At 35.4% G+C, this 26,421-nt stretch overlaps 1 protein-coding gene across 3 annotated transcripts in view; it reads left to right on the top strand.

Moving 5' to 3' along the window:
* Positions 1 to 2,576: 2,576 nt before the first annotated feature.
* LOC120430866 (choline transporter-like 2) overlaps positions 2,577 to 26,421 on the top strand; it is a 32,998-nt gene continuing 9,153 nt past the window's right edge. Inside the window, exons 1-5 of one of the 3 annotated variants that reach the window (XM_039595991.2) lie at positions 2,577 to 2,647; positions 2,717 to 2,779; positions 25,258 to 25,380; positions 25,442 to 25,804; positions 25,994 to 26,268. In XM_039595991.2, the coding sequence (XP_039451925.1) occupies positions 2,746 to 2,779; positions 25,258 to 25,380; positions 25,442 to 25,804; positions 25,994 to 26,268 (795 nt within the window). In that variant the 5' untranslated portion in view covers positions 2,577 to 2,647; positions 2,717 to 2,745. Of the gene's footprint in view, positions 2,648 to 2,716; positions 2,780 to 24,934; positions 25,168 to 25,257; positions 25,381 to 25,441; positions 25,805 to 25,993; positions 26,269 to 26,421 lie in introns of those variants that run through there. The other 2 variants (XM_039595990.2, XM_039595993.2) reach the window with 2 other exon arrangements.

The raw sequence follows: 26,421 nt of genomic DNA, 5'->3' as shown, positions 1-26,421 counted from the left end.
CGCCGATAGTTTCCCAACCATTTGTCATTAGAGATATCGAATGTCTCGCGAATTCCGCGAACTAATGTTCTGAAAACGTCGGATGATCTAAATTGATTGGTCTAAATCAAACAAATAGAACCAAATGTACAATCCGCCAAATGTTCCCACTTCAAGGTCTCAAATTACATTGGCCACTTGTAACACAACAAATGATGCCACTGTCACCAAAGTTGGCCATGACCCAGAGGAACCGTCAAAAAAACCGCCACCGCCGTAGAAACAAAGTAACCGCGGCTTGCTGCGACCATCCCATTATATTTTCGGCACGGGTGGGAAAATCGATTCGAGGCGCACTTGAACTCCGGGGTGGTCAAAACTCAGCTGGATCGATTGAGCGTTTGGTACAAGATTTTCGAAGGTTACCCCTCAAAGAACGAACCTTCCTGTGGGGCACGTTTCAAGTTCAAGAACGTTCGCCGTTTCTAGCGTGCCAGTTAGTCGCGTTCTATGACTTCCTCCGTAATTTTAAAAGATAAAACAAACACGCTGCTTCCGAAAACCAAAACCACATGTTTGTAAGTGCGTACGGGTCGTCAAAATGTTGGCAGAAACTGACTGAATCATTCCGCGCCTCTGACATTTGCCGCCACGTAGTTTTGGCTTCCTCTCTCATGAGCATTAGCGACTAGCGAATTCCGTACACGGAGGAAAATCTGCTACCAATACCGTGAACAAGCGTTCTTGAATTTCGAAACCACGATCAATGTGTTCAAAGTACATTGTACGATTTTTGAACACTTTGTTCTTGGTTCTGAATTTCATAAACACTTTTTCACGATTTTGGGAACTGATTTTTCTTAGTGTAGTCAGATGACGATGATGGGGCGCCAACGTCATGAACAGCGCAACAGTTTTACACGCAACTCGCAATACATTGCGCTAATGGCGAGGAAGTTGATTTACGGTGACATGGGACGCATGTGGCACAGAATTACTGAGGATTGATGAAATAATTTAATATGTGATGATGATTATACTCTGTAAAAAAGTTTTAATCTGAAAATTGATCAAAAATACAAAAATACAAAAATACAAAAATACAAAAATACAAAAATACAAAAATACAAAAATACAAAAATACAAAAATACAAAAATACAAAAATACAAAAATACAAAAATACAAAAATACAAAAATACAAAAATACAAAAATACAAAAATACAAAAATACAAAAATACAAAAATACAAAAATACAAAAATACAAAAATACAAAAATACAAAAATACAAAAATACAAAAATACAAAAATACAAAAATACAAAAGTACCATTGAAATGCTTCATTGTCTGTGTCCAACCACCCGTCATAAATCGACAAAATAATAATATTTCATATTCGTAACACGATTTTAAAATAACAGACGCCACAGTCAGATCTCAGCAAACACGCATATTTAACGCTTCCTTCCTACTCGACGACCGGCACATCCATCTGGCCCGCGAACAGACAGCCGTGCCTACTTTGATTTATTTTTAACGCCGTGAACTAATCTAAAACAACCGCCAATTACCGTAACACGGCCCCGCACAGATAAGTCGTGGTACTCTTGGTGCGGTCTTCTGGCGGTGACCCTTGAAATTGAGCAGCGTTTGAGTGGTGGGGGTCATCCGGGAATGACGTATTTTTTTTTCGATTAATTGGGTTTAGCTCAAAATAAGAATATTTTTTTTATGATAAATGAGTAGTTTATGAATGACACTTAATGCGTCAGGCGGAAAAGTGGTCTTTCCCTGCTGTCCCCCCATCAAACTTGTTGGCGTTGCTTATCAGAAAGAAAAGGTAAACAAACATTTTTGTGCTGTCGAGTGTCTTCTTACGAACGGGGGGGATTTCACGTTTGAGATAGTGAGAAATGTTTGACGTTCGTTTACCTTATAGAAGGTTATGAATCATAGTTGTGTGTACTTTAATAAAAATCTAATATACTCTTAATAAATGAACTTTTTTTTACTGTCTATCCGTAAATTCCTTAAATTATGTTAATTATTCACGTCAACTTTAAATTTTATGACCACTAGTCATTAGTCAGTAGCGGCGACTATTTCCCCAGAGAGCAATCCTGTGAACCAACCCTATTCTAGCACGAACAGTACGACAGAGTCGTTATCTATCTACAAACACATTCTGTCGGGTGCTTCTAGTCTAGTTTCAATATAGTGATATCTTCTGAAAGAATGCTACTAAGTAAATTTAACACCTGAATTACCAAGCATGAATTTGGGTGATCACTTTTCATGGTAACCTTTTCAAATTTTAAGCTATTTCAGCAACTTTTGACATATTTGAAGTGTCATGGCATGGTAACCTAAGTGTTAAACAATCACATCCTATAAAAAAGTTCAAATGTTTCTCCAATTAAGATTTCAACCAAATAAAAACAATTCAAAACCCACAAAATGACTCATTCCGCTGTGCAATATTGGCTAGTTTTCCGCCCTCATCCTGATAACAGACAACTCTTGTACAGGTTGCACTTCCCTCCCGGCAGGGCCACTTATTGAAGTTGGCATTTAGCTCAGTGTCTCGTTATCATTCGACGGGGCGACACACAGGTGAAGAGGCAATTGAAGTTGCTAGACTGTCGTCTTGGGGAAGTTCTTTGTCGAGGTTGTTTTGAAATTTGTTGCTTTAGGTTTGAATTTTGAACTAATACAGGATTATTTCTCTTAATTTTAGGTGCACAAATCAAGCTGGAGGTGTAAACTATGGCCAGACATGATGATGATGGGGAAAGTTATGGTGAGTTTTTACTGAATAAAAATGGTTTCTAAGTTATCCAGGTAAAAGAGAACAAACCAACGAGCAAAGTGATGATTGATGAACCACATGTGCCAACGTATTTTCTTTGTTCAAGTGCAACTATACGGTATTGATTTGAGAGTTCAGCTAAGTAAAGTGGTTTCTTATCAATAGTTCACGAGGTAACCAACAAAAACTACTGTGACATTTCAAATTATACCTATTTCTCTGTGATTTAAAACAGCGCTGAAAAAGATATCGTAGCTACTCTCTTGGCTGTTTATTGGCACTGAGTGAATCACTGCACTTCACGGTGTCATATACCAACAGGCAGAGGAGATTTATAAACGTCAATTCAAGTGCCACTAATTAAGCCACATGCTCTGTTATCTGATGGTGTTTGTGCACTTCTTTGTAGAATTTGTCAGTTTTTTGAAAGATGGCTTTGAAATTAGGTCATTTCCAGTCAAACATGGTACCGTAAAACGGGGTGACTTTGATAGCCGGGGTGACTTTAATAGGTTTGCGTTTTTTCCGCAAAAGAAGAGTACAATTAAAATACGTAAGTAATGGTTTAGAAACATACTGACCGTGGTAGAGAAGTGTTCAAAGTACCTCAAGAAGAACTTTTTATAAAATTTTGACAAGTTTAAAAAGTTAGTTAACTATAGTTAAGAAAATGTTGATGAAAGTCATTATTTTAAACTTCTCAAAGTGTCATGATTTTTTCAATGAACATCATTTTTAATCGAAAAACGGAATGCATTTTCGGATTCGTTGGACAATTTTCCACTAGGAGAAGGTTTAAACAGTTTGTAAATAATAAATAATATGTGTTTTTGAAACACAATTAAAAAAAATTTCCAAATTAATAGGCAATTTCAGTTGAACAAATTTCATGTAAAATGTGAAAACTTGTGATTCGTGCTTTGAATTCAGTATAAAATGTAATATAAATCGATAATTTTATAAACAAGACCAGTTTTAACAAATTTCAGGCAAAATTCCGACTTTTTAGCAATTTTACCTAAAATTTATATGTATTTTGCTAAAAAGCTTATACACTTAGTTAACTAAATATAAACATTGATTTTTTTTTCTTAAAAACTATATCAGCTACTTTAGTGATGGTACATTTAGCGTACAAATAAAGTTTGAACATCTTAAATATGATTCCAACAAGAAAAACTATAACTATCAAAGTCACCCCGGAATTTAAACTAAGAATTTTTAACGTAACTTTTATTCTAAACATTATTGAAAAAACTTTTTTTTTTCTTAAAAAGTGCATGGACTTTGTGTGGCCTACCCCAGTACATGTTTTAAAAATAATAATCTTGAGAAAAACCTTACCTGTTGGAAAATATTCCAAAAACAAATTGAAATCCTATCAAAGTCACCCCGGTTTACGGTACTAAACTTGACATTTTTTACTCAAGAGTAAGGACGTTTCAGATATTTTTTCGGAGTTTTTGACATTAATAGGTTGGAGATTTTTCCGCAAAATGAGCAATTCTCTACCAAAACCGGAAATGGATTTTATTTGTATTTTTTTTATTTGGCTCAAACTTTGTGGGGGCCTTCTCTATGACCAAATAAGCTATTTTGTGTCATTGGTTCACCCATACAAGTCTCCATACAATTTTGGCAGCTGTCCATACAAAAATGGTACGTACATATTCAAACAGCTGTAACTTTTGAGTGAATTTTCTGATCAATTTGGTGTCTTCGGCAAAGTTGTAGGTATTGTTGAGGACTATTGAGAAAAAAATAGGTACACGGAAAAAAAAATTTGCAGATTTTTTAATCAACTTTTTTTTTCACAAAAACTCAATTTCCCAAAATACGTATTTTTTGATTTTCGAGATTTTTTGATATGTTTTAGGGGACAAAAACCCGCAACTTTTGAGCTATAGAGAAACATGGTCAAAAAATTTGTCGCCGAGTTAGGCGTCATCCATAAAGTATGTCACGCTCTAGGGGGGGAGGGGGGTGTCTGAGCAAGTGTGACATTGCGTGTTGTAAGTATAGGAAAAGCGTGACAAAGGGGGGGGAGGGGGGGGTAAATTTTGGCTGATTTTAGCGTGACGTACTTTATGGATGAAGCCTTATGAATTTTTGAAAAAATAGTGATTTTTGGAAAAATTCTAAATTTCATGCTAAAACAAATTTGATGTAATTTTTTAATGTAAAATTGAATTTCCAATCGAAAAGTACTTTACAGATTTTTTGATAAAGGGCTCTGTTTTCAAGATATAGCCACCGAAAGTTTGATTTTAGCGAAATATTTGCAGTTTTTTGATTTTTAAAAATAGTGACCATGAGTGACCATTTCTAAAAATATTTTTTTTAAGAGTTCAGAAATTTTCTATGAAATTGTCTAAGAGACATTGAAGATTGGACCTCGGGTTGCTGAGATACAGCCGCTTTAAGGGAAAGAAACACGAAAATTGAAGTTTTCTAAGTCTCACCGAAACAACCCTCCATTTTCTAATGTCGATATCTCAGCAACTAATGGTCCAATCTTCAATGTTAAAACATGAAACATTCGTGAAATTTTCCGATCTTTTCGAAAAAAATATTTTGGAATTTTTTAAATCAAGACTAACATTTTAAAAAGACCAAACATTGAATATTACGCCCATTTAAAATGCTAGTCTTGATTTAATTTTTTGCAGAATATTTTTTTCGAAAAGATCGGAAAATTTCATGAATGTTTCATGTTTTAACATTGAAAATGGAACCATTAGTTGCTGAGATATCGACATTAGAAAATGGTGGGTAGTTTAGGTGAGACTTAGAAAACTTCAATTTTCGTGTTTCTTTTCCTTAAAGCGGCTCTATCTCAGCAACCCGAGGTCCAATCTTCAATGTCTCTTAGACAATTTTATAGCAAATTTTCTTAACTTTAAAAAAACAATATTTTTAGAAATGGTCACTCATGGTCACTATTTTTAAAAATCGAAAAACTCATATTTAACCTAAAATCAAACTTTCGGTGGCTATATCTTGAAAAAAAAAAGCCCTTTACCAAAAAATCTGTAAAGTACTTTTCGATTGGAAATTCAATTTTACATTAAAAAATTACGTCAAATTTGTTTTTGCATAAATTTTCGATTTTTTCCAAAAATCACTATTTTTTCAAAAATGTATAACTCGGCGGCAGAGTTTTTGACCATGTTTCTGTATGGTAAAAAATCCTATTTTGGGAAATTGAGTTTCTGTGAAAGATAAGTTGATTAAAAAATCTTTTTTCCGTGTACCTATTTTTTTCTCAATAGTCTTCGACAATACCTACAACTTTGCCCAAGACACCAAATTGATCAGAAAATGCACTCAAAAGTTACAGCTGTTTGAATATGTACGTACCATTTTTGTATGGACAGCTGCCAAAATTGTATGGAGACTTGTATGGGTGAACCAATGACACAAAATAGCTTATTTGGTCATAGGGAAGGCCCCCACAAAGTTTGAGCCAAATAAAAAAATACAAATCTTATCTTTTAACTATAGCAGCAACCTTAGCGGTGATACATTTGACGTAAATAAAATTTCAACACTTTAAATCTGATTTAAACATGAAAAACTTTGACTTCACCCTGGAGTTCAAAATAAGAAATCTAAACGCAAGTAGAATAGGATTGAAAACAAAAATTGTGCATGAATCTTGTGTGGCCTACCTCACTACATGTTTTAAAATTGGTAATATTGAGACAAACCTTACCAGTTGGAAAATAATCAAAAAATAAATCCTATCCAAGTCACCCCCGGGTTACCTCACTGTACACTTTAATTTCACACAATCCAAATTTATTTTTAAACGACCTAAACACAACATGCTTAATATGATTATCAACGCAAGAACATGCTTTTAGAATCGTTTTCAGCTATTTCAATAAAAAATCAAAAATTTGAAGTTTTTGTAAAAATATTGTCTTTACCTCAGATTTTTCCGACCGATTTTGAAAATGGCAACAAGGGAGGGGGGGGAGGCTGGTGTTTAATTTTTAAACTGCCTTGAGTCAGGGTTTTTTTTTTGAAACACCCAAAAAGTAAAAAAAATATTGTTTATTGAAACCTTCCAGCAAAAAAAAAATCGAAATTGTCAAACAAAATTTAAAATTTGCAATCAAAACAGACTTTACACATTTTTTAATAACTTAACAATTTGTTACATTGTTTTCAAATAAAAGTAAGTTTATGTTTTTTAAACAGTTCAGTTTTCTGCAATTTCCAAGCTCTTAAAAAGGAAAAGCATTTGTGAAAAGCTGTGAAAATTTCCTGAAGTTAAAGCCTCTTAAAGGTAAAATTTTGAGATAATGAGTTATTCTCAGTGTCATCTAATATGCCCTCATTTTTCACACCGTGATGTATCAAAAATATGTTTAAAAATTAAACTTTTGTGAAATTCTTACCTATTTTCTACAAACATAATTTCAAAACAAAAAAAAACGAGCATCTTTTTAAAAATTCCAATTTGAGTGTTTTTAGCCCTTTCAAAAGGTTACTCTTGGTTTTAATAAATCAACTTTATGTTATTATTATTATTTTTCATTGCATTAACATTGAAAATCCAACCGTAAGTTTCCGAGATATCGTGTGTTCAAAAAAGTGGGCTAAAAATATAACACTGAGAAATTTTTTTTATTCACAATTTTTTAAACTTCAAGATTCTGAGAAGTTTTCTGAATTTTTGCATATTATATAGGCCGTTGCAAATATTTTTCAAAGTTCATGTCAATTAGATTCTTTGTGAGGCTTAATATTAGAAACTGATTGGTCAATTTTCAAAGTCTCAGAGGTGGTTCTTTCTTTCAGAGAGTATTTTTCAGATGCAAAAAAACGATAAGAAATCGAAAATACATACCCAAAAGTAGTTATAACTTGAGAACGGAAAACCTATTATCAAAATTGTAAAGCACTTTTCTATTGCAAATTTGATTCGGTTTCTCGAATTGTTTTTTTTTTTTCTAAATCATCCGTTTTTTTTGGACATTTTCTAAAAACATTTTTTTTTGTTATCAGAAATTCATATCTCCGGAACCAGTTAAAAAACTTGGATTTCTTTTCCTTTGTACCTTTTTTTCCGAAAAGTCTTAATGGTAACCTACAACTTTGCCAAAGTCACCCTTAAGAAGGAATTTTCTGGTCGATTTAGTACAGAATTTCATACATTCACGTATTTATTTGTATTTTTTTTTATTTGGCTCAAACTTTGTAGGGACCTTCCCTATGACCAAAAAAGCTGTTTTGTGTCATTGGTTCACCCATACAAGTCTCCATACAATTTTGGCAGCTGTCCATACAAAAATGGTACGTAAATATTCAAACAGCTGTAACTTCTGAGCGAATTTTCTTATCAATTTGGTGTCTTCGGCAAAGTTGTAGGTATTGTTGAGGACTATCGAGAAAAGAATAGGTACACGGAAAAAAAATCGCGATTTTTTATTAACAGTTTTTTCACAAAAACTAAATTTCACAAAATACGTATGTTTTGATTTTCGAGATTTTTTTAATCCGTAACTTTTGAACCATAGAGAAACATGGTCAAAAAATCTGCCAACGAGTTATGATTTTTTGAAAAAATAGTGATTTTTGAAAAAAATCGAAATTTTATGCAATAACAAATTTGACATCATTTTTTTTAAGTTCAGAAAATTTACTGTAAAATTGTCAAAGATACATTGAAGATTGGACCTCGGGTTGCTGAGATACAGTGGCTTAAAAAAAAAGATACATGAAAATTGAAGTTTTCTAAGCCTCACCCAAACAACTTACCATTTTCTAATGTCGATATCTTAATGTTAAAACATGAAACATTCGTAAAATTTTCCGATCTTTTCGAAAAATATATTTTGAAAAAATAAATAAATAAAGACTAGCATTTAAAAAGGCCAAACATTGAATATTACGCCCTTTTGAAATGTTAGTGTTGATTCAAAAAAATTCAAAATATTTTTTTTTTCGGAAAGATCGGAAAATTTCACGAATGTTTCATGTTTTAACATTGAAAATCGGACCATTAGTTGCTGAGATATCGACATCGACATTTTTGGGATATTGAGTTTCTGTGAAAAAATAATAATTAATTAATCGGCAATTTTTTTTCCGTGTACTTATTTTTTTCTCAATAATAGGAGCGGCCGTGGCTGACTGGTTACGGTGTTCGCTTTGTAAGCGAATGGTCCTGGGTTCGATTCCCATCTGCTCCCAACGAGAAAGTATTGGAATTATAAATCTTGAAACTCTGAACATGAACGAAAAATCAAACTCACTCGAGTCGGGGTTCGATCCCCCGTCCTTTGGATTGGTAAGCAAAAATGCTAACCACTAGGCCATCACGGGTTTGTGAGCTATGATTGGAATTAGGAATACTGTTACTATCAACTATATACGCGCTGGGTCCTTGTCCATTTGGCAAGGGTTCGGAAGTTCTAAATAACGTTTGAACCCGATTGGTGCAAACGTTCTTCAGGGCGGGGCTTGTCGATAAAGCTGAAGTACCTCGCGCTCGGCTAGCCAGCGTAGAAATGGGTCACCGAAGCTCGGCAGAGCTAACACCTTCCAAATGCCTATGCGAGTTATTTGCATGTATAGAGTGTAGATCTAAAAAATACATGGAAACAACTCATTTGTAAGAAGTGACCGCGTGGTCCCGTTTGGTTCGTTGCACACACACACACACCTATTTTTTTCTCAATAATCCTCAACAATATCTACAACTTTGCCCAAGACACCAAATTGATCAGAAAATGCACTCAAAAGTTACAGCTGTTTGAATATGTACGTACCATTTTTGTATGGACAGCTGCCAAAATTGTATGGAGACTTGTATGGGGGAACCAATGACACAAAATAGCTTATATGGTCATAGGGAAGGCCCCCACAAAGTTTGAGCCAAATAAAAAAATACAAATCTTATCTTTAAACTATAGCAGCAACCTTAGCGATGATACATTTGACGTAAATAAAATTGCAACACTTTAAATCTGATTTAAACATGAAAAACTATGACTTCACCCTGGAGTTCAAAATAAGAACTTTAAACGCAAGTAGAATAGGATTGATTACAAAAAAAGTGCATGAATCTTGTGTGGCCTACCTCACTACATGTTTTAAAATTGGTAATATTGAGACAAACCTTACCAGTTGGAAAATAATCCCAAAATAAATCGAAATCCTATCAAAGTCACCCCCGGGTTACCTCACTGTACACTTGAATTTCACACAATCCAAATTTATTTATTAACGAACTAAACACGACATGCTAAATATGATTATCAACGCAAGAACATGCTTTTAGAATTGTTTTTAGCTATTTCAATAAAAAATCAAAATTTTGAAGTTTTTGTAAAAATATTGTCTTTATTTCAGATTTTTCCGACCGATTTTGAAAATGGTGTCAGAGAGAGGGGGGGGGGAAGGTGGTGTTTAATTTTTAAACCGCCTTGAGTCAGGGTTTTTTTTTAAACACCCAAAAAGTAAAAAAAAAATTGTTTATTGAACTCTTTCTGCAAAAACAAATCGAAATTGTCAATATTAAACAAAATTAAAAATTTGCAATCAAAACAGACAAAACAGAAAAGACATTGCAATTTGTTACACAGTTTTCAAATAAAAGTAATTTTAAAGTTTTTATTGAACTGTTCAGTTTTTTTTTGCAATTTCCAAATTCTTAAAAAGGAAATGCATTCGCGAAAAGCTGTAAAAATTTCCAGCAGTTCAGCTTCTTGAAGGTAAAATTTTGAGAAAATGAGTTATTCTCAGTGTCATCTAATATACTGCCTATAATTGAAAATTCGGCTATTATGTCAAATCAAGTATTCCGAGAAAAACGCGTTTTAGTGTTTGTCACAAAATCTCCGTCACGGCAATTTCCCATAAGAGGGGCATATAAGCCGTTTGGTTTTTCGCATCGGCAGCCAAGTCTAAACACTATTTCAGTGAAATTCAAGTTCCAGAAAATGCGTTGGAACATCCTCTACCACCGAGTACTAATATCTCGTTTTTGCCAAAAGTGGATATTAGACGTTTTTTTCAATGGTGGGCAGTATACCCTTATTTGCCGTATATCAATAATATGGTTAAAAATTAAACTTTTGTGAAATTTTTACCTATTTTCTACAAAAATAATTTCAAAACAAAAACAAATCACCCATTTTTTTTAAAATTGCAATATGAGTTTTTTAACCCTCTCAAAAAGTTACTCTTGGTTCTAATAAATCAAAATTATTTTATAGAAAAGAACAGAAAATTTTACAAATGATTTATTTGTTAACATTGAAAATCCATCCTTTAGTTTCCAAGATATCGTGAGTTTAAAAATGTGGGCACTGAGAAAAATTATTTATTTACAAATTTTTTAACTTCAAGAAATTTTGCATATTGTTCAGCGATTTTTAAAACTGTATTTTCTGATTTGAGTAAAACTTTTTCTATACATTGCAAATTTTTAAATATTGTGAAATAATGAAAGGATGAAATAATAAAACTTAGAAGAACTCATTTTCATCGATAAGAATTCTTTGTGAGGCTGTATTTCAGAAACTGATTGGCCAATTTTTAAAGACTCAGATGAGGTACTTTCTTTCAAGAAGTATTTTTTAAATGCAAAAACAAACGAAAAGAAATCAAAAATGCATACCCAAAAGTGGTTATGGTTATAACTTGAGAACGGAAAACCTATCATCAAAATTGTAAAGTACTTTTCGATTGCAAATATGATTCGGTTTCTCGAAATGTTTTTTTTTTTATTTTAATTCTCCGACATTTTGAAAAAAAATCTGTTTTATCAGAAAATCATATCTCCGGAACCAGAGCATAATCATTTACTATTGCTAAAAAAATGCTTTTTAAGCACCCTGAAACATATAAATTTTATTCGAGTATTTTAAGAATTCAAACTTTTGAAAAAAATTAAAGAAAATTGGATTTTTTTTCCATGTACCTTTTTCCTAAAAGTCTTAATGGTAACCTACAACTTTGCCAAAGTCACCCTTGAATAGGAATGTTTTGATCGATTTAGTACAGAATTTCATACATTTACGTACACATTTTGAATGACCAGGCCGCTAAATTATATGAAGACTTTTATGGAAAATGTACAAAATGGCTTTTTTGACATTTCACGAACAAAGTTTTATCCAAATCATAAAATACTAATTTACAAAATCTCGAAAAAATGCGATATATTAGAGAATTACTCTTCAGTTCCATTCCGCCTCAGTTGTCTGTAAAAAAAAAATGATGATCTTTCAATCCCATTGCACGTGTCGTCAAGAACTCGCACACCGGGCGCAATTTGAACACCGTGAGAATCTGTTCACAGCTCCAATTTGCGCACCAGTTCCGTTTTGCTCACTGAAGCAGCTCTCCTTACAGCATGCTGAGAGACGAAAAAACACCAACATCACTTGATTTGCACTCGATCGCCGATCGCAAAGTTGCATAAGATCTCCGCTACACAGTAGCAGGCCATGCACGAATGATAATTTCGCAATGCGATAATTATTTCTCGTGTTCTAGGAAAAAAAGAAGAGTTGACCGACAAAGCCTACTAAGTCGCGGTGACCCGTTTAGTACACTCACCAAGTCGCTTAATCAACGTTACATCTTCCGCCGTACTTGGCGTTGCTCAACTTGTCGACTTAATTAAATATCACACACGACGCTGAGAAATACTGTCCATTCTAGCTCGAATGCTCTTTTTATCACCGTAGATTGAAGTTGGCGGGGCTCATCCATAGATGACGCCACAACCCGTCAAACTTGTTCTAATTTATTTTCCATCCAGCTTAATTTGCTCGCCATTGAGAGCTTCCAAACAAAGACGGGTTGGCCGGTGGCCACTCCCTTGTGTTCCCGGCGGTGATGCTGGACAAAGGCGCTTCCACCAACCACATCCACATGCTGTTGCTTGTAGGTTTAGGTTGGGTTGTAGGTGCAAGCGACGCCAACAAAGAGTCGTCAGCTGTTGATGATGTTCGGTGCATCGGTTGTGGAGTCCGCAACGCTCAGTCAGTCTACGTCGAGACTTGCCGCGTGCGGTTCGTGTGTAATAGAATTAGCGTCCGTTGTTCGGCGGAATAATAACGAAACGAACAATATCGGTACTCAATCAGTGAACCGTAACCGTTTGTGACAAAGTTGATGCAAGTTGGTGGGGAATCCGGGAATGACTCCAAATCAAAGCAACCATTGAACCCTGTTTCGTAACGAAACCAGCGCTGAACCGGTTACAAGAAGCCACCCCGTTAGTCATCCTCTGTTTGTTCTTGGGAAGCCATGGAAGTCACGGCAGGCCGTGCAAGCAAACGCCAAGAAACGCCGCTTTGCGTTCTGTTTACCAACAAATCGTTATCAGTCGTGGCGTGCGGAATCATTCTGTGGTTGCTTTGTTTAGTCTCTGAATTGCGTTTTTTTTTGTGAGGAGAAGTTGGCGAGTTGTGGTGACCTTGCCTCGTAAAAAATACTTTGTTTGGGGAAACGGAGCAAAAGTGTGCTGAACAAAGACAGCGTGACAAAGACTGCTAGGGGAATTAGTCGGTGGAAGCAGAGTTGACAAATTGTTGCAATTATTGGGTGCTTGACGCTGATTTCGGCCTAATAACATAAATTTGGATATGTTCAAATTTAACGAGACAGTTAAAGAATAAATCAACTTTGATTATTTTGGTAAATTTAGGCACAAAATTGCTTCGTATACCTTAAGTTTTGTGTACTGACGACTGTACGATGTGCCAATGATTAGCCAATTTGCATGTAGTAAATAATGTAAGAGTTATTGTTAGTAAATAATGTAAGAGTTATAGTTATTGTTCACATTATTGTTCTAAACTTTTTCACTAAATTTCGAAACAATAAAAAATGTTTTTGTTTTTTTTTTGTTTTTGAAAAAAAAAACTTCTATTTTTTTTAACAGTTCAAAAGACTAAAACTGAATAAAGATTTATACTAAAGAGCTTAACACTGTAAATTTTGAAAAGATTTCAATTTAGGCTAAATATTGCAATATTGCTAATCCTTATTAATTTGTGTGCCCTTCGGCCCTGGTCAATTTAAATTTCTTGCAATATTTTCAAAAAATATAAGCAAGGCTAAGGCTGTCAAGAAGCTTTACAGATTACCATAAAAAATTGAAAATTCACACTTTTTAATGCATTAGTAACTTCACATTTTTTTGAGAAACTCAAAATAAAAATTCGTATTGGTCTTATTTTTTATAATTCTATTACTTATCATCACAAATTGACGATTTTCATCAAGTTATTTTGTCTTTTAGAGCAGGATTTACATTTTTGCATTTTAATGTTCAAGTTTGTTCAACATTTTTTTCTAAAAAAAAAATAATTTAAGAAACCTAAAGTTTAATCATATATTAATTTTATGCAAATGAAATTTAAAAGAATGAAAATGAAATAAATTAAGTTGCAATTTGTAAACAACAGTTAATTTCACCATTTCACATTTCTTTACAAATTCATTTTTCTATGAATTGAAGTTATATTAACTTAGGCCATTGCAAATATTTGATTGAAAAAAGTATTCTTAAATGTTTTTTTTTTTCATATTCATATGAGTAATTCTCGCTGAAAGTGGACCACTATTTACACAAGGTGCTCAAAAATCAAAAGCAGTGTACTTTTCCAATAGCCCCCACCAAGTTATGAACGAAACCATGTTTGGTTGGTTAAATTTGTCCTCACCTCGGCGCCACGAAGCTTAAACATTTTTTTTAATTGGTAATTTTTTGACTTAGGCGCACCTACAAAATTGCTCATAACTTTGCAAAAGTTCAACGAACCCTTGATGTTTAGGGGTGTTTTGGAAAGGAAATGAGCAGAGCTTTCGAATGCACTTGTCAGAAAAATACCGTTCCATACATTTTTTAGCCACAAAACACCAATGTATTTTTTAAAGTCATTTTTGAAGGCCGGCGCCCCGCTTTATCTAAAAACTGACAAATCCATTCGAAAGCTGAGACGATTTCACATAAAGGACCAATAAATCTAAGGTGTATGTTCCTCCTATCTTTTTTAATCTAATTTTGATTCTGCGAGCGCAGCGCTCCGTTCGCATTTTGGGCACCCAAAATGTTGCAATTTGCTTTGTTTTGTCAAAAAAATATATGTGCTCACTTTTTAAATGATCATTTATTGTCCAAGGATCAAAATGCACTTTCGATAATTGACCAATATTTATGTTTTTGGGTTCTTCCAGCCAATTTAATGCCGAAAAATTGTTTTTTTTACTTTTTTTTTGTAAAATGCTCACTTACAATTGGGTGGACTTTTTTTCAGTAGAACTAATGAATTTAGCATGTAGGAAATTTCACCACGAACATTTTTCTCTAAAAGAAAACGTAATTTAGATACTCCAGTGCCAAGATATATAAGTTTTAGTGAGAAAAAAAAAGTGCCAATTTTACAAATTTCTCCGACAACTTGAAGGGCAGAGTATGGTTTCTTATAGTTATTTTGGTCGCTGAGTTCGGATCTGGAATCAAATTTCAGATTAACAGTGAACAGTGATATTTTAGCCACGCTCAAATATTATTTGCGTGTATTCCCCATAGCCACTTAGGGATCGGCAGCCGAAGCCGCTAACCACCGCGCCACGAGGCCTCTCAAAACAATCAGAAGTTGAAAAAAAAAAACAATCTCCATAAAAAAATCCGTGAGTAAAACATCAATTAAAGATAAGCGAAAGATGAAATATGACCGAAATCACTAGCGATTAAAATTACAGCATATTACCGCAAATAACTTTTGGGCGTGGCTCCAAATCTAAATGTTAATCTGAAATTTGATTCCAGATCCGAATTCAGCGACCAAAATAACTATAAGAAAACATACTCTGGCCTTCAAAACATATGCCGCATGTAAATAATAGGCCGTGCTAGTTGTCGGAGAAATTTGTAAAATTGGCACTTTTCTTTTCTCACTAAAACTTAAATATCTTGGCACTGGAGTATCGAAATTACGTTTTCTTTTAGAGAAAAATGTTCGTGGTGAAATTTCCTACATGCTAAATTCATTAGTTCTACTGAAAAAAAGTCCACCCAATTGTAAGTGAGCATTTTACAAAAAAAAAGTAAAAAAACAATTTTTCGGCATTAAATTGGCTGGAAGAACCCAAAAACATAAATATTGGTCAATTATCGAAAGAGCATTTTGATCCTTGGACAATAAATGATCATTTAAAAAGTGAGCACATATATTTTTTGACAAAACAAAGCAAATTGCAACATTTTGGGTGCCCAAAATGCGAACGGAGCGCTGCGCTCGCAGAATCAAAATTAGATTAAAAAAGATAGGAGGAACATACACCTTAGATTTATTGGTCCTTTATGTGAAATCGTCTCAGCTTTCGAATGGATTTGTCAGTTTTTAGATAAAGCGGGGCGCCGGCCTTCAAAAATGACTTTTAAAAATACATTGGTGTTTTGTGGCTAAAAAATGTATGGAACGGTATTTTTCTGACAAGTGCATTCAAAAGCTCTGCTCATTTCCTTTCCAAAACACCCCTAAACATCAAGGGTTCGTTGAACTTTTGCAAAGTTATGAGCAATTTTGTAGGTGCGCCTAAGTCAAAAAATTACCAATTAAAAAAAATGTTTAAGCTTCGTGGCGCCGAGGGGAGGACAAATTTAACCAACCAAACATGGTTTCGTTCATAACTTGGTGGGGGCTATTGGAAAAGTACAATGCTTTTGATTTTTGAGCACCTTGTGTAAATAGTGGTCCACTTTCAGCGAGAATTACTCATATGCAAAACAACTGGGTTTTGCAATTATTAGCTTTAAAAAATACCCAAAAATCGTACCTAGGATTTCAATTTGTTTTTGAAATATTTTCCAACAGGTAAGGGTTTTCTCAAGATTATTATTTTCTAAACATGTACTGGGGTAGGCCATACAAAGTCCATGCACTATCTTGGAAAAAATGTTTTTTCAATCGTGTTTAGAAAAATAGTTACGTTAAAAATTCTTAGTTTAAATTCCGGGGTGACTTTGATAGTCATAGTTTTTCTTGTTAAAATCATATTTAAGATGTTCAAACTATCTTTGTACGTTAAATGTATCATCACTAAAGTAGCTGATATAGTTTTTAAGTAAAAAATCAATGTTTATATTTAGTTAACTAAATTTATAAACTTTTTTACAAAATACATATATTTTTTTTCTTGTAAAATTGTTAAAAGGTCGGAATTTTGCCTGAACTTTGTTAAAACTAGTTTTGTTTATAAAATTATCGATTTATATTGCCTTTTATACTGAATTCGAAGCATGAATCACAAGTTTTCACATTTTAATTGAAATTTATTCAACTGAAATTGCCTATAAATTTGGAGTTTTTTTAAATTGTGTTTCAAAAACACATACCATTTATTATTTACAAACTTAATTAACCTTCTCCTATTGGAAAAATTGTCCAAAGTATCCGAAAATTCATTTCGTGTTCCGATTAAAAATCATGTTCATTGAGAAAATCGTGTCACTTTGAGAAGTTTAAAATAATGACTTTCATCAACATTTTCTTAACTATCGTTAATTAACTTTTTAAACTCTTCAAAATTTTATGAAGAGTTCTTTTTGAGATACTTTGAACACTTCTCTACCACGATCAGTATGATTCCAAACCATTCCGTACGTATTTTAATTGTACTCTTCAATTTGCGGAAAAATCGCAAGCCTATCAAATTCACCCCGGCTATCAAAGTCACCCCGTTTTACGGTACATAAAAGAGGGTTTAGAAAAAAGAAAGTAAGTCAAAATGGCAAAAACGAACAAAAGACCCATAATTTGGTTTGTGATTTTTTTCCACACTTTCATAGCCAGTTCTTAAAACAAAAATTGTTAGAAATAGTGTGACTGAGAGTACTACAAAAATCACATTCAAATTTAAATTGACAGTAAGGCCGTTGCAAATATTTTTTAAAGTTTATGTCCTTCGACCTGAACAAAGTCGAGGGGGCGGCAAAAAATATATAAAAATATATATTACGAGCCATGGTATTAGCATTTGAATTAAAAAAGTGTTCTAAAGTGCAGTTCACCAGCCCAGTTGTTTTGTAATCATAAGTTATCAAATTATCAAAGAATCGAAGAAAATTTGTTTTTCCCGAAAAAAGACTTTTTGTTGTACTGTACATCGAAATTTCACCAAAAAAAAATCTAAAAAAATTATAGGGCCAAAACATGCTTAATATGATTTTCAACGTATAGGGAAATGCATTTTTAATGATTTCAGTTCAATAAACTTCTATTTCCATGATTTTTTTTTGAAATTACGTGAAAAAATATGTTTTTGCTTCCTGATTTTTTCAGCCTACTTTGAAGGAAGGAGGTGAAATAAACTTTGAAAAATATTTAAAACGGCCTAAGTCACTTCTTAAAAAAAAAGTAACTCACCTCCGTGTAAGCACGAGAGCAAGCAGCAGTCAAGTGCTCAGTTATCCATCGTTTTTTCGATTTTTTTCGCCGTAAATTACCGTGATTACCCGCGAGTTTGCTCCTGCAGCATGCCAAAGGCCGGCCGTGGCCGTGGCAGTTCGAGTGCGGCCTCGAAAAACCCGCGAAGTTCGTCTACCGGCCGTGTGCAAAAAGGTAAACAAACCAACGCCGTGTCGACCGCCATCGCGCAGGGGAGCGTGAGCGCAGAAGGCATCGACAAAAAGTTGCTACATCCCGGATATGTTCCAAGATCACCAGTGCGAACCCGTTCCGGTACTTCCGGTGCCACGACCAACACGTCAACATCCGCCAACATTCCCATCAGGAACGAGTTCCAGATGCTGAGCGACGACGAAGAAAACAACAACAACAACACCGACGGTAGCAGCACTACCGACGACGACGACGACGATCGCCGTGCACGGAAAAAAGTGCCGACGCCAAAAACGAACAATTCTCCAAAGGAACGTAGACCACCTCCAATTTTTGTTTTGGACACGTTGGTGGACGATATTGACGAGTTGCTGGAAGGCCTCGGATATTGTCTGAAAATCGGTAAGTCGTCAGTGCAAGTCTACACATTTGACAACAAGAACTTCGACCTGGTTGTGGAGAAATTGAAGGGTAAAAACTTCAAGTTCTACACATTCGACCCCGTGCAGAAGACAGCCGTTAAGGTCGTCTTGCAGGGGTACCAAGACCGCCCGATCTCCGACCTCAAGAAGGACCTCTCGGGTGCTGGAATAACGCCGCGTGACATAAAAGTCCTCTCGCGGAAGACAACAGTCACAGGTACACACACACTGTACCTGTTGTACTTCGACCGCGGCACCGTCAAGATTCAAGACCTGCGACGAACTAAGGCGTTGGACGGGTTTTGGGTAAACTGGCGGTTCTATTCAAAGAACCCGTCGGACGCAGCACAATGCCACCGTTGCCAGAAATTCGGCCACGGCTCGCGGAACTGCAACCTCCCGCCCCGCTGTGTGAAGTGCGGTGAAACACACCTCTCTGAGGCGTGTGCACTGCCGTGCAAGGCGGACCTTGGGGACAAGGCAGAGCAAACAAAGGCGCGCATCAAGTGCGCCAACTGTGGAGGTAACCATACCAGCAACTACCGTGGATGCAGTGCACGAAAAAATTACCTCGAGGAGCAGGAAAAGAGGAAGTAGAAAGCAGCAGCGTCCCACCCTCCTCAGCGAAGTACGAGCGTAACCGTGCCGGCTGCTGGGCAGCGTACGGTTCCCGCGGACAACTCAGCATTCCCCCCTGGCTGGGGGCGATCGTTTGCCAGCGTGGTTGCTTCCGGTAGCGGCAATGCGGCCCAGCAAGAAGTCACCGGGGAAGATCTCTTCACCCTGCCAGAGTTCTTTGCTCTCGCGGGGGAGATGATGTCGAGGTTTCGGACCTGCCATAACAAGGCGGAGCAATTTCTAGCCCTTGGGGAGCTGATGATCAAGCACATCTACAAAGGATTAAATACTGTGATGTAGTTATAAGCTTTTTCTCTTTCTTTCCCCTTTCCTTTGCAATTTTAGCAAGTTTTTTTTTTAATTTTTCTTGCTCTTGTCAGTGCCATAGTTATAGAAATAATTGTTCCAAAATGGATTATGGTGCAACACACAGCTGAAAGGAACTCCAAAACTCTGTTATGAACTGCAAAAGAACTAATTGTATCTTGATTATTCACCAATAAAACCGAATTGAATTGAAAAAAAAGTATTTCACGTACTTGGAATTATTCCTATAAATATTTTCAACTGAACGGTTCATTCTTGAAAGATTATCTCAACGCCATAACTAGCATCACTTACCCTACCAAATCAACCTAGTTCTGGCGCAAGCAGAACTGTGCAATAACGCAAAGCTTTTTGTGGTATTTATTTGCTCTTCTTCATTTGCTTCTCTGCTAAACTCGACTCTTTTTTTTCGCACGTCTTCTTCGAGTGTGTCACACTTCACACTTCCATATATTTAATTTCTGCTCCTTCGAGTTGTGTGGACTGAGTTGTTGGAACTCAACTTGTCAATAAACACAAAGAGCGAAACTTACAAACGACAATGTTATAAGCAAGATTTTTTAAAGGGGTTCTCAATTTTAAATGTTGATAATTCGATAAAACTGTTTTTTTTTATTGTTGTTATCTTTTGTTAATACTGTATAAAGTTAAAATTTCTTTATTGTTCATTTTTTTGAAAATTTTGTTGATATTTTTAAAACTAATATAAAATGAAAACAAAATTATCAATTTGATTCTCTTTTCATGCAAAATAAGAAAAATTACATCACATTGCGATAATATTTTTCTCACTACCGCGAGTGTGGGTGCGTTTACTTTTTTCTTTTGTTGTTGTTGTTGTTGTTATACAACTTGAAAATCTGCGTCCCCCTCGATCGTCTCAGAACGACAAGCTGCCAGTAGTCGGTCCAACGCGCCGGGGAAAGGATTGGTCGTGTGCCTTGTTTCTCCTCATCATACATACATTTAACCCGAAGGTGGTCGGTCGGTGATCAATTCAGCTTAATTGTGGCTTTAATTGACTTCTAATTGGGCGGAACAAAGCGGTCGGAACGATTGCGGTGTTTTTTTCAAGAGCAAAAAGTGTGTTTAATGATAAGTTTGTGAATGAGATGGTGATTAGTAGGAGGTGTTAATTTAAGTGTACTATTTTTATTTGTTATGCTTTATTACACTGTCTTTAATGGGTTGTTTTTGTCCTAAATTTTTAAATATTAAATATTTTAACAAAAAAAAAACTATTATATTAAATGAATTAATTTGTCAAAATAAAATTACTGAACATTCTTAATCATGACTATCAAACGGAAGTAATTTTCTCCAAACCCAACACATCATTCTTCACAAAGATGGAACTTGTACGTGCTATTAATAGTGATCTGATAAGCCGAAAAATAAAAACTTTGCGTACTCAGAGCTAGTTTCCTCCACCATTCAAATTCACCAACCAACCAAAAGCAGAACCAACTCTTTTTTGGCCTCCCAAATTTTTGTTATGAAGTGCCAAAAAAGCCAAAGCAAGCCGGTTGTAGAGAGAAAAAAAAAGCTGTTGCTTAATTGAGTGCAAATTAAACAATCAAAGGTGACATCAGCTTTTGACACTCGATCATGATGAGGAACCAAATTCAAATTGGAGATGCCCTCTAACGGGTGGGGAGCTCAACCGCAAAGTTGTAAAGGGAAAGCCACTTTTGCGGGAAACCGCAACTAATAGTTGCTTTCTGTTTTGTGTTAGCCTTTTTAGAATTTGCTTTAATTTGATGAGTTTATAATTTTAATATCATAAATTTAATCAATATAAATTATACCTCGCCACTCCCAATTATCATTTCTATAAAATCAGTAACTAATTCAATTTGGTCACACCTCAGTCGTCAATGTCACATATCTGCCGCATATGTTGTTGATTTCCCGGAATGCAAACTAGGCATAGCCAAAGTGTCTACGATTTATGAAGGTGTGGTGTGACTCACGTACTTTTTTCGACTTGCCGCGTGAGTACACGTAAAATGCCATACCTGGCCAGAAGTTGAGCTTAAAATAATTTTTAGTTTCGCTAGCGTTGCACTTTTTCCTTCGCTGAGCTTTCTCACATGTGGTTGAGTCTCAAGAAGGTTGAAACGTTTTATTTGGAGCCAACGGTAATAATAACACAATGGTAACGAAAATGGACGAAAAAGTGGTAATTTGGTAACATAGTCATAGTTAGGCCGTTGCAAATATTTTTCAAAGCTTATGTCGCCTACAGAGATATTTTTTTCAGAGGTGCTATTTTTTGAAGAATTATTTTTTAACTTAAAAAACTTAAAAAAATCGGAGAAAGCTGAAAGTAGCTATAACTCAAAATCAGTACAATTTATTTAAAAAAAAAAAGTTAATTGGGGAGCGTGGGGCAAGATGATCATATGGGGGAAAAAGGAACAACTGCCCGTACGCACACACGAGCAATTGTTCCTCTTGCTCCACTTTCCCCTTCTTATCAATTGCAAATTTGATTTTGCTCTAAAACGGATTTTTGATATATTTTAGTTCAGATTTTCGATATTTTCTATAAATAATACTATCTTTTCGTTTGTGGTTTGGTTGAGCGTTTTAGCAGAATGCATTACTGTGAATACAAAGAGACGAGTTGTTCCTTTTAATTAAGCTATATATTTTTTTTTAATATCTTGACAGATACGTATTTCGTCTACTACTTGCAGACTTCATCAGTGTTCTGTTCTCGGACATCTATCTTTTCATACATTCAAAAGGATGGCTCAAAAGATGTAATTTTTCATTTCCTAAAACATATAAAAAAACAGAAAATTTCAAAAATACGTATTTTAGAAATTCAGCTTTAGGTAATAAAAAGTTCAATAAAAAAACATTTCATTCTGCGTACCTTTTTTTCTCAAATCTCCTCATCATAACCTGCAACTTTGGCGAAGACACAAAATTTATCAGAAAATCCCTTTTCAAGATACAGAATGTTATACATTTACATAGCCATTTTGTATCACCAGCACCAAAATTGTATGGAGACTTGTTAGAAAAAAATAATGGCTTGTTTTTTTTTTGTCAGAGTTTAACCCAATTAAAAAAATAAAATTCAAAGATCTTATAAGAGCAAATCTCTACGAATCGGCAGATTTTGTGCATTTTTTTGATTTTTTTTGGCTAAAATTTTGTTGGGGCCTTCCCTATGACCAAAGAAGCAATTATTTGGCATTGGTTCGCCCATTCAAGTCTTCATACAATTTTTGCGGAATTTTCTGATCGATTTGGTGTCTTGGTATAAGTTGTAGGTATTGAAGAGTATACGGAAACAAAATTGGCGATTTTTTCCCCAAATTTTTGTTTTTGTTTTGCCAGCAATTTTTGAGCCATAGAGAAGAAGGGCAAAAAATTTTGCTGCCAAGATATGATTTTTTTGAAAAATGATCTTTTTTGTAAAAAAAAAAAAATGAAACGTTACCAAAACATGTTTGAAAACATCTTTAAATTCAAAATAGAATTACAATCGAAAAGTACTTTACACAAGTTTTGATAAATAACACCATTTTCGAAACATGGTCATCTAAAATTTGATTTAAAAAAAAAACAGCTTGCAAAATTTCGAAAAGTTTATACAATTACCTTATATGTTGTCCAAGAAACCTTGAAGATTTGACCACTGGTTGCAGAGATACAGCGGAAAAAGGAAAATCAAACATTGAATAGAAGTTTTCGAAGTCTCACCCAAACAGCCTCCTATTTTGGAATCTGGACTAACATTTTAGAAGGGCAAAATATTTAAAATTAGGCCCATTTGAAATGATAGTCTTCAATCCAAAACCTACAAAACCTTTTTTGTGATAATTAATTTTTATTAACCTTACAAAATTAAAAATAATTTTCTAATAAAAATATATTTCAAAAAGCATAAAAAAGCCACATAAGCCTAAAACTACCAATTCAGAAAACAAAAACTAGAAATGATAAATGCATGAAAAACTATATGAAACATAAAAAGTAAAATTTAAGATAGATTGAAAAAGCTGCTCAAAATGACGAAAGTTAATAAACTCTTGATGGAAATCTGCAAAAAAAAAATTCTGTAGTTTTTTTTTATTTTATGAAATTAAAAAATTAGGAATGTAAACATGTCTAATGCATGTCATCAAGCCCTTTTTGATAGAGTAGTTTTTTATTTATCCTTTTATATTTTTGCATTCATATTTTTTGCATTTTGCGATATTTTTTTAATTTGTTTTTGTTTTGTTTTTTTATTTTTTTAACTTTTACTACTAAAATCGAGTTTTGTGAACACATTTTAGTCAAATTTGAGTTGTTTTTTTAAGTCCTACCACAATCCCCCACAACAAGAAGCTTCAGAGCCCTCTGGTTATGGACGCACATTATTTTCAGCTCAAATTCAAAATAAAAATAAGACAAACAATATTTCATTACCGTTATTTTGGCCGCGAATTTGACTTTTCGATTATTCGAAGTGAAATTTGTCTGAGGCTTTCGGGTAATCGAAGCTTGAAATGATTAAAAAAAGTTTTTATTGTTGTTAAATGTTATGTTTATCCTCATCTTATACATTTTTTTTCAAAATTTACTTTGCAGGATGCTAAGAAGGGAAAATTTATAGGTCTTCTAGTAAGAATTTTTAGCCCAGAAAATGGCATATGATTAACCTTGAATGTGGGATAGCAGTTTTCTGATAATGCTGGGAAAAAGATAAGCTGAATAATTGCATCATCCGTCTACAAATAATTAAAACATTGAACCAGTTGATCGGAAAGTATTTAAAGTCTGATATGGAATTTGAAGATTAAAAAAAGGTTTATTTATTTTTTTTTATAAAAGTATACTTTTAACCAAAACCTAAGCAACAGAATCGACTCACACCTGTACAAAAGATAACCGAAAAGCAGTTGCGCCGATTTGTCATCAGTTTGTCTCGGCCCCAGCAGGCTTTGGCCGCATATCAGCGCAGCAGTAGCTCCGATACCTGCACGAACGAACCCTCGCACACAGTGTGTTTATTTACCATGACGTCATCATAAGTATTCTAGCTCTACCAGAGCCTACTATGTGGCGCTGTGAAAGTTTGCCGGGGAAAACTCTTTGAAGAAATGGGATGAAATTACGTGTTTGCGTGTACTGATGTCGCAATTCAAACGCAAATATTGATTGTTTTTCTTTCTGCGAATATTATTTAGCTCTATTCAATTACTTTGATTGCAAAACAGTGATAAGAGCGAGTGAGGTAGCCCACGAAATGGTTATCAGTTGCGCTTGAACTCTTTTCTCTACGGTGATTTAATTGAAAAAAGTGCTCGCCTAAGTCTAGAGCAAGGGTTTAGGAAAATGGGTCTCTGCTGTAGATCTTCCGACTCGATAGTTCACCACACTGTGGACGACGAGCTGCATCCGTCGGAAAGTAAGATTTCTAGTTCGCAAGCACTTGATATCTTCAAATCCGCGCTAGAATCGGTACTAAATTTGTGTTTTTTTTCCTATCTTTTTCCAGGTCAACCCCTAAAGTTCGATCCCGACTTCAAGGGACCACTGTCGAAGCGATCATGCACGGACATTCCGTGCCTGTTTCTGTTTGTCGCGTTCCTAGCTGGCTGGGGCTTCGTGGCCTACTACGGTAAGTGTTGAGAAGCGGTGAAGTAACTTTGAACTAATCATGGCCTACCTTGCGCGCGCAGCTCTGCACCATGGCGACTTGGATCGGCTGCTCGTGCCGACGGACTCCAAGGGGCTGAAGTGTGGCGTTGACAGCGAAGTTCAGGACAAACCGTACCTGTTCTTCTTTGACATTAGCGAGTGTGCCAAGTACGACGTTCCGTTGTACGGATGCAAGACTCCGCAGGTTTGCGTGAGCAAATGTCCGAGTGTGCAGTTCGGCTTTGAGCTGAACGCTTGTAACGCTGGAAAGCTGGACGAGTTCCGGAAGAACCTAATCTGCGATCAGACTGTGCCGAATGATAAGGGTTCGTTGAGCTGTTCGGAGATTCAGGAGCACATCGATCGAGGTCACTGCGCCAGGTATTACCTCAAGAGTGTCCCATGTAAGTATCAAGATCGATAGTTTCCAATTGGTTATCTACCCCTCCTCGACCTCCTATCCCTTGATTGTTGTTGCATCTTGTCTGCCATGATCGATGTCGTCTAACCAATAGAATGAAATTGAAGCTCATGATCTAACCTCAAAATTGTGGTAGAAAGTAGTGAATGTTGACCAACGAGCTTAATTTCAGTTGCGAAGCGGTGTATTTCCGACCTTCCGGACACCGAGTGTCCGTACATTCCACCCAAGGTTCGCCAGCAGTACCAACTGCCCGTTGCTCCTCCGCAGCAGGATTCCGGCATTCGGAACGGTAAACAGATGTCCGCCGAGATGAAAGACTGCTCCAACAACCGCCGGCTGGGCCGGCAACTGCTTGAGGAGCGGATGACCCGGCTACAGTCCTACTTTGCGCGGTACGTGGACAACCTGCTGTCCCACGTGACCAACGATACCAGAGTCCACCAGGTTCGTCGCACGGCCTACTGCGCTCTAGACTGACCCACGTGTGCATGATCGTAGTGTGCGGACTAATCCCGATTTGGCTGTGTGGCTACTTTGATCTCCTCTTGAACCTAACCTCAAACTCATAACACCTTGAAATAACCCCCCTTAGATAAC

Source organism: Culex pipiens, chromosome 2 (genome assembly GCF_016801865.2).
Source record: "Culex pipiens pallens isolate TS chromosome 2, TS_CPP_V2, whole genome shotgun sequence".
Taxonomy (NCBI): Eukaryota; Metazoa; Arthropoda; class Insecta; order Diptera; family Culicidae; genus Culex; species Culex pipiens.
This window is presented reverse-complemented; position numbering and strand designations above follow the sequence as displayed.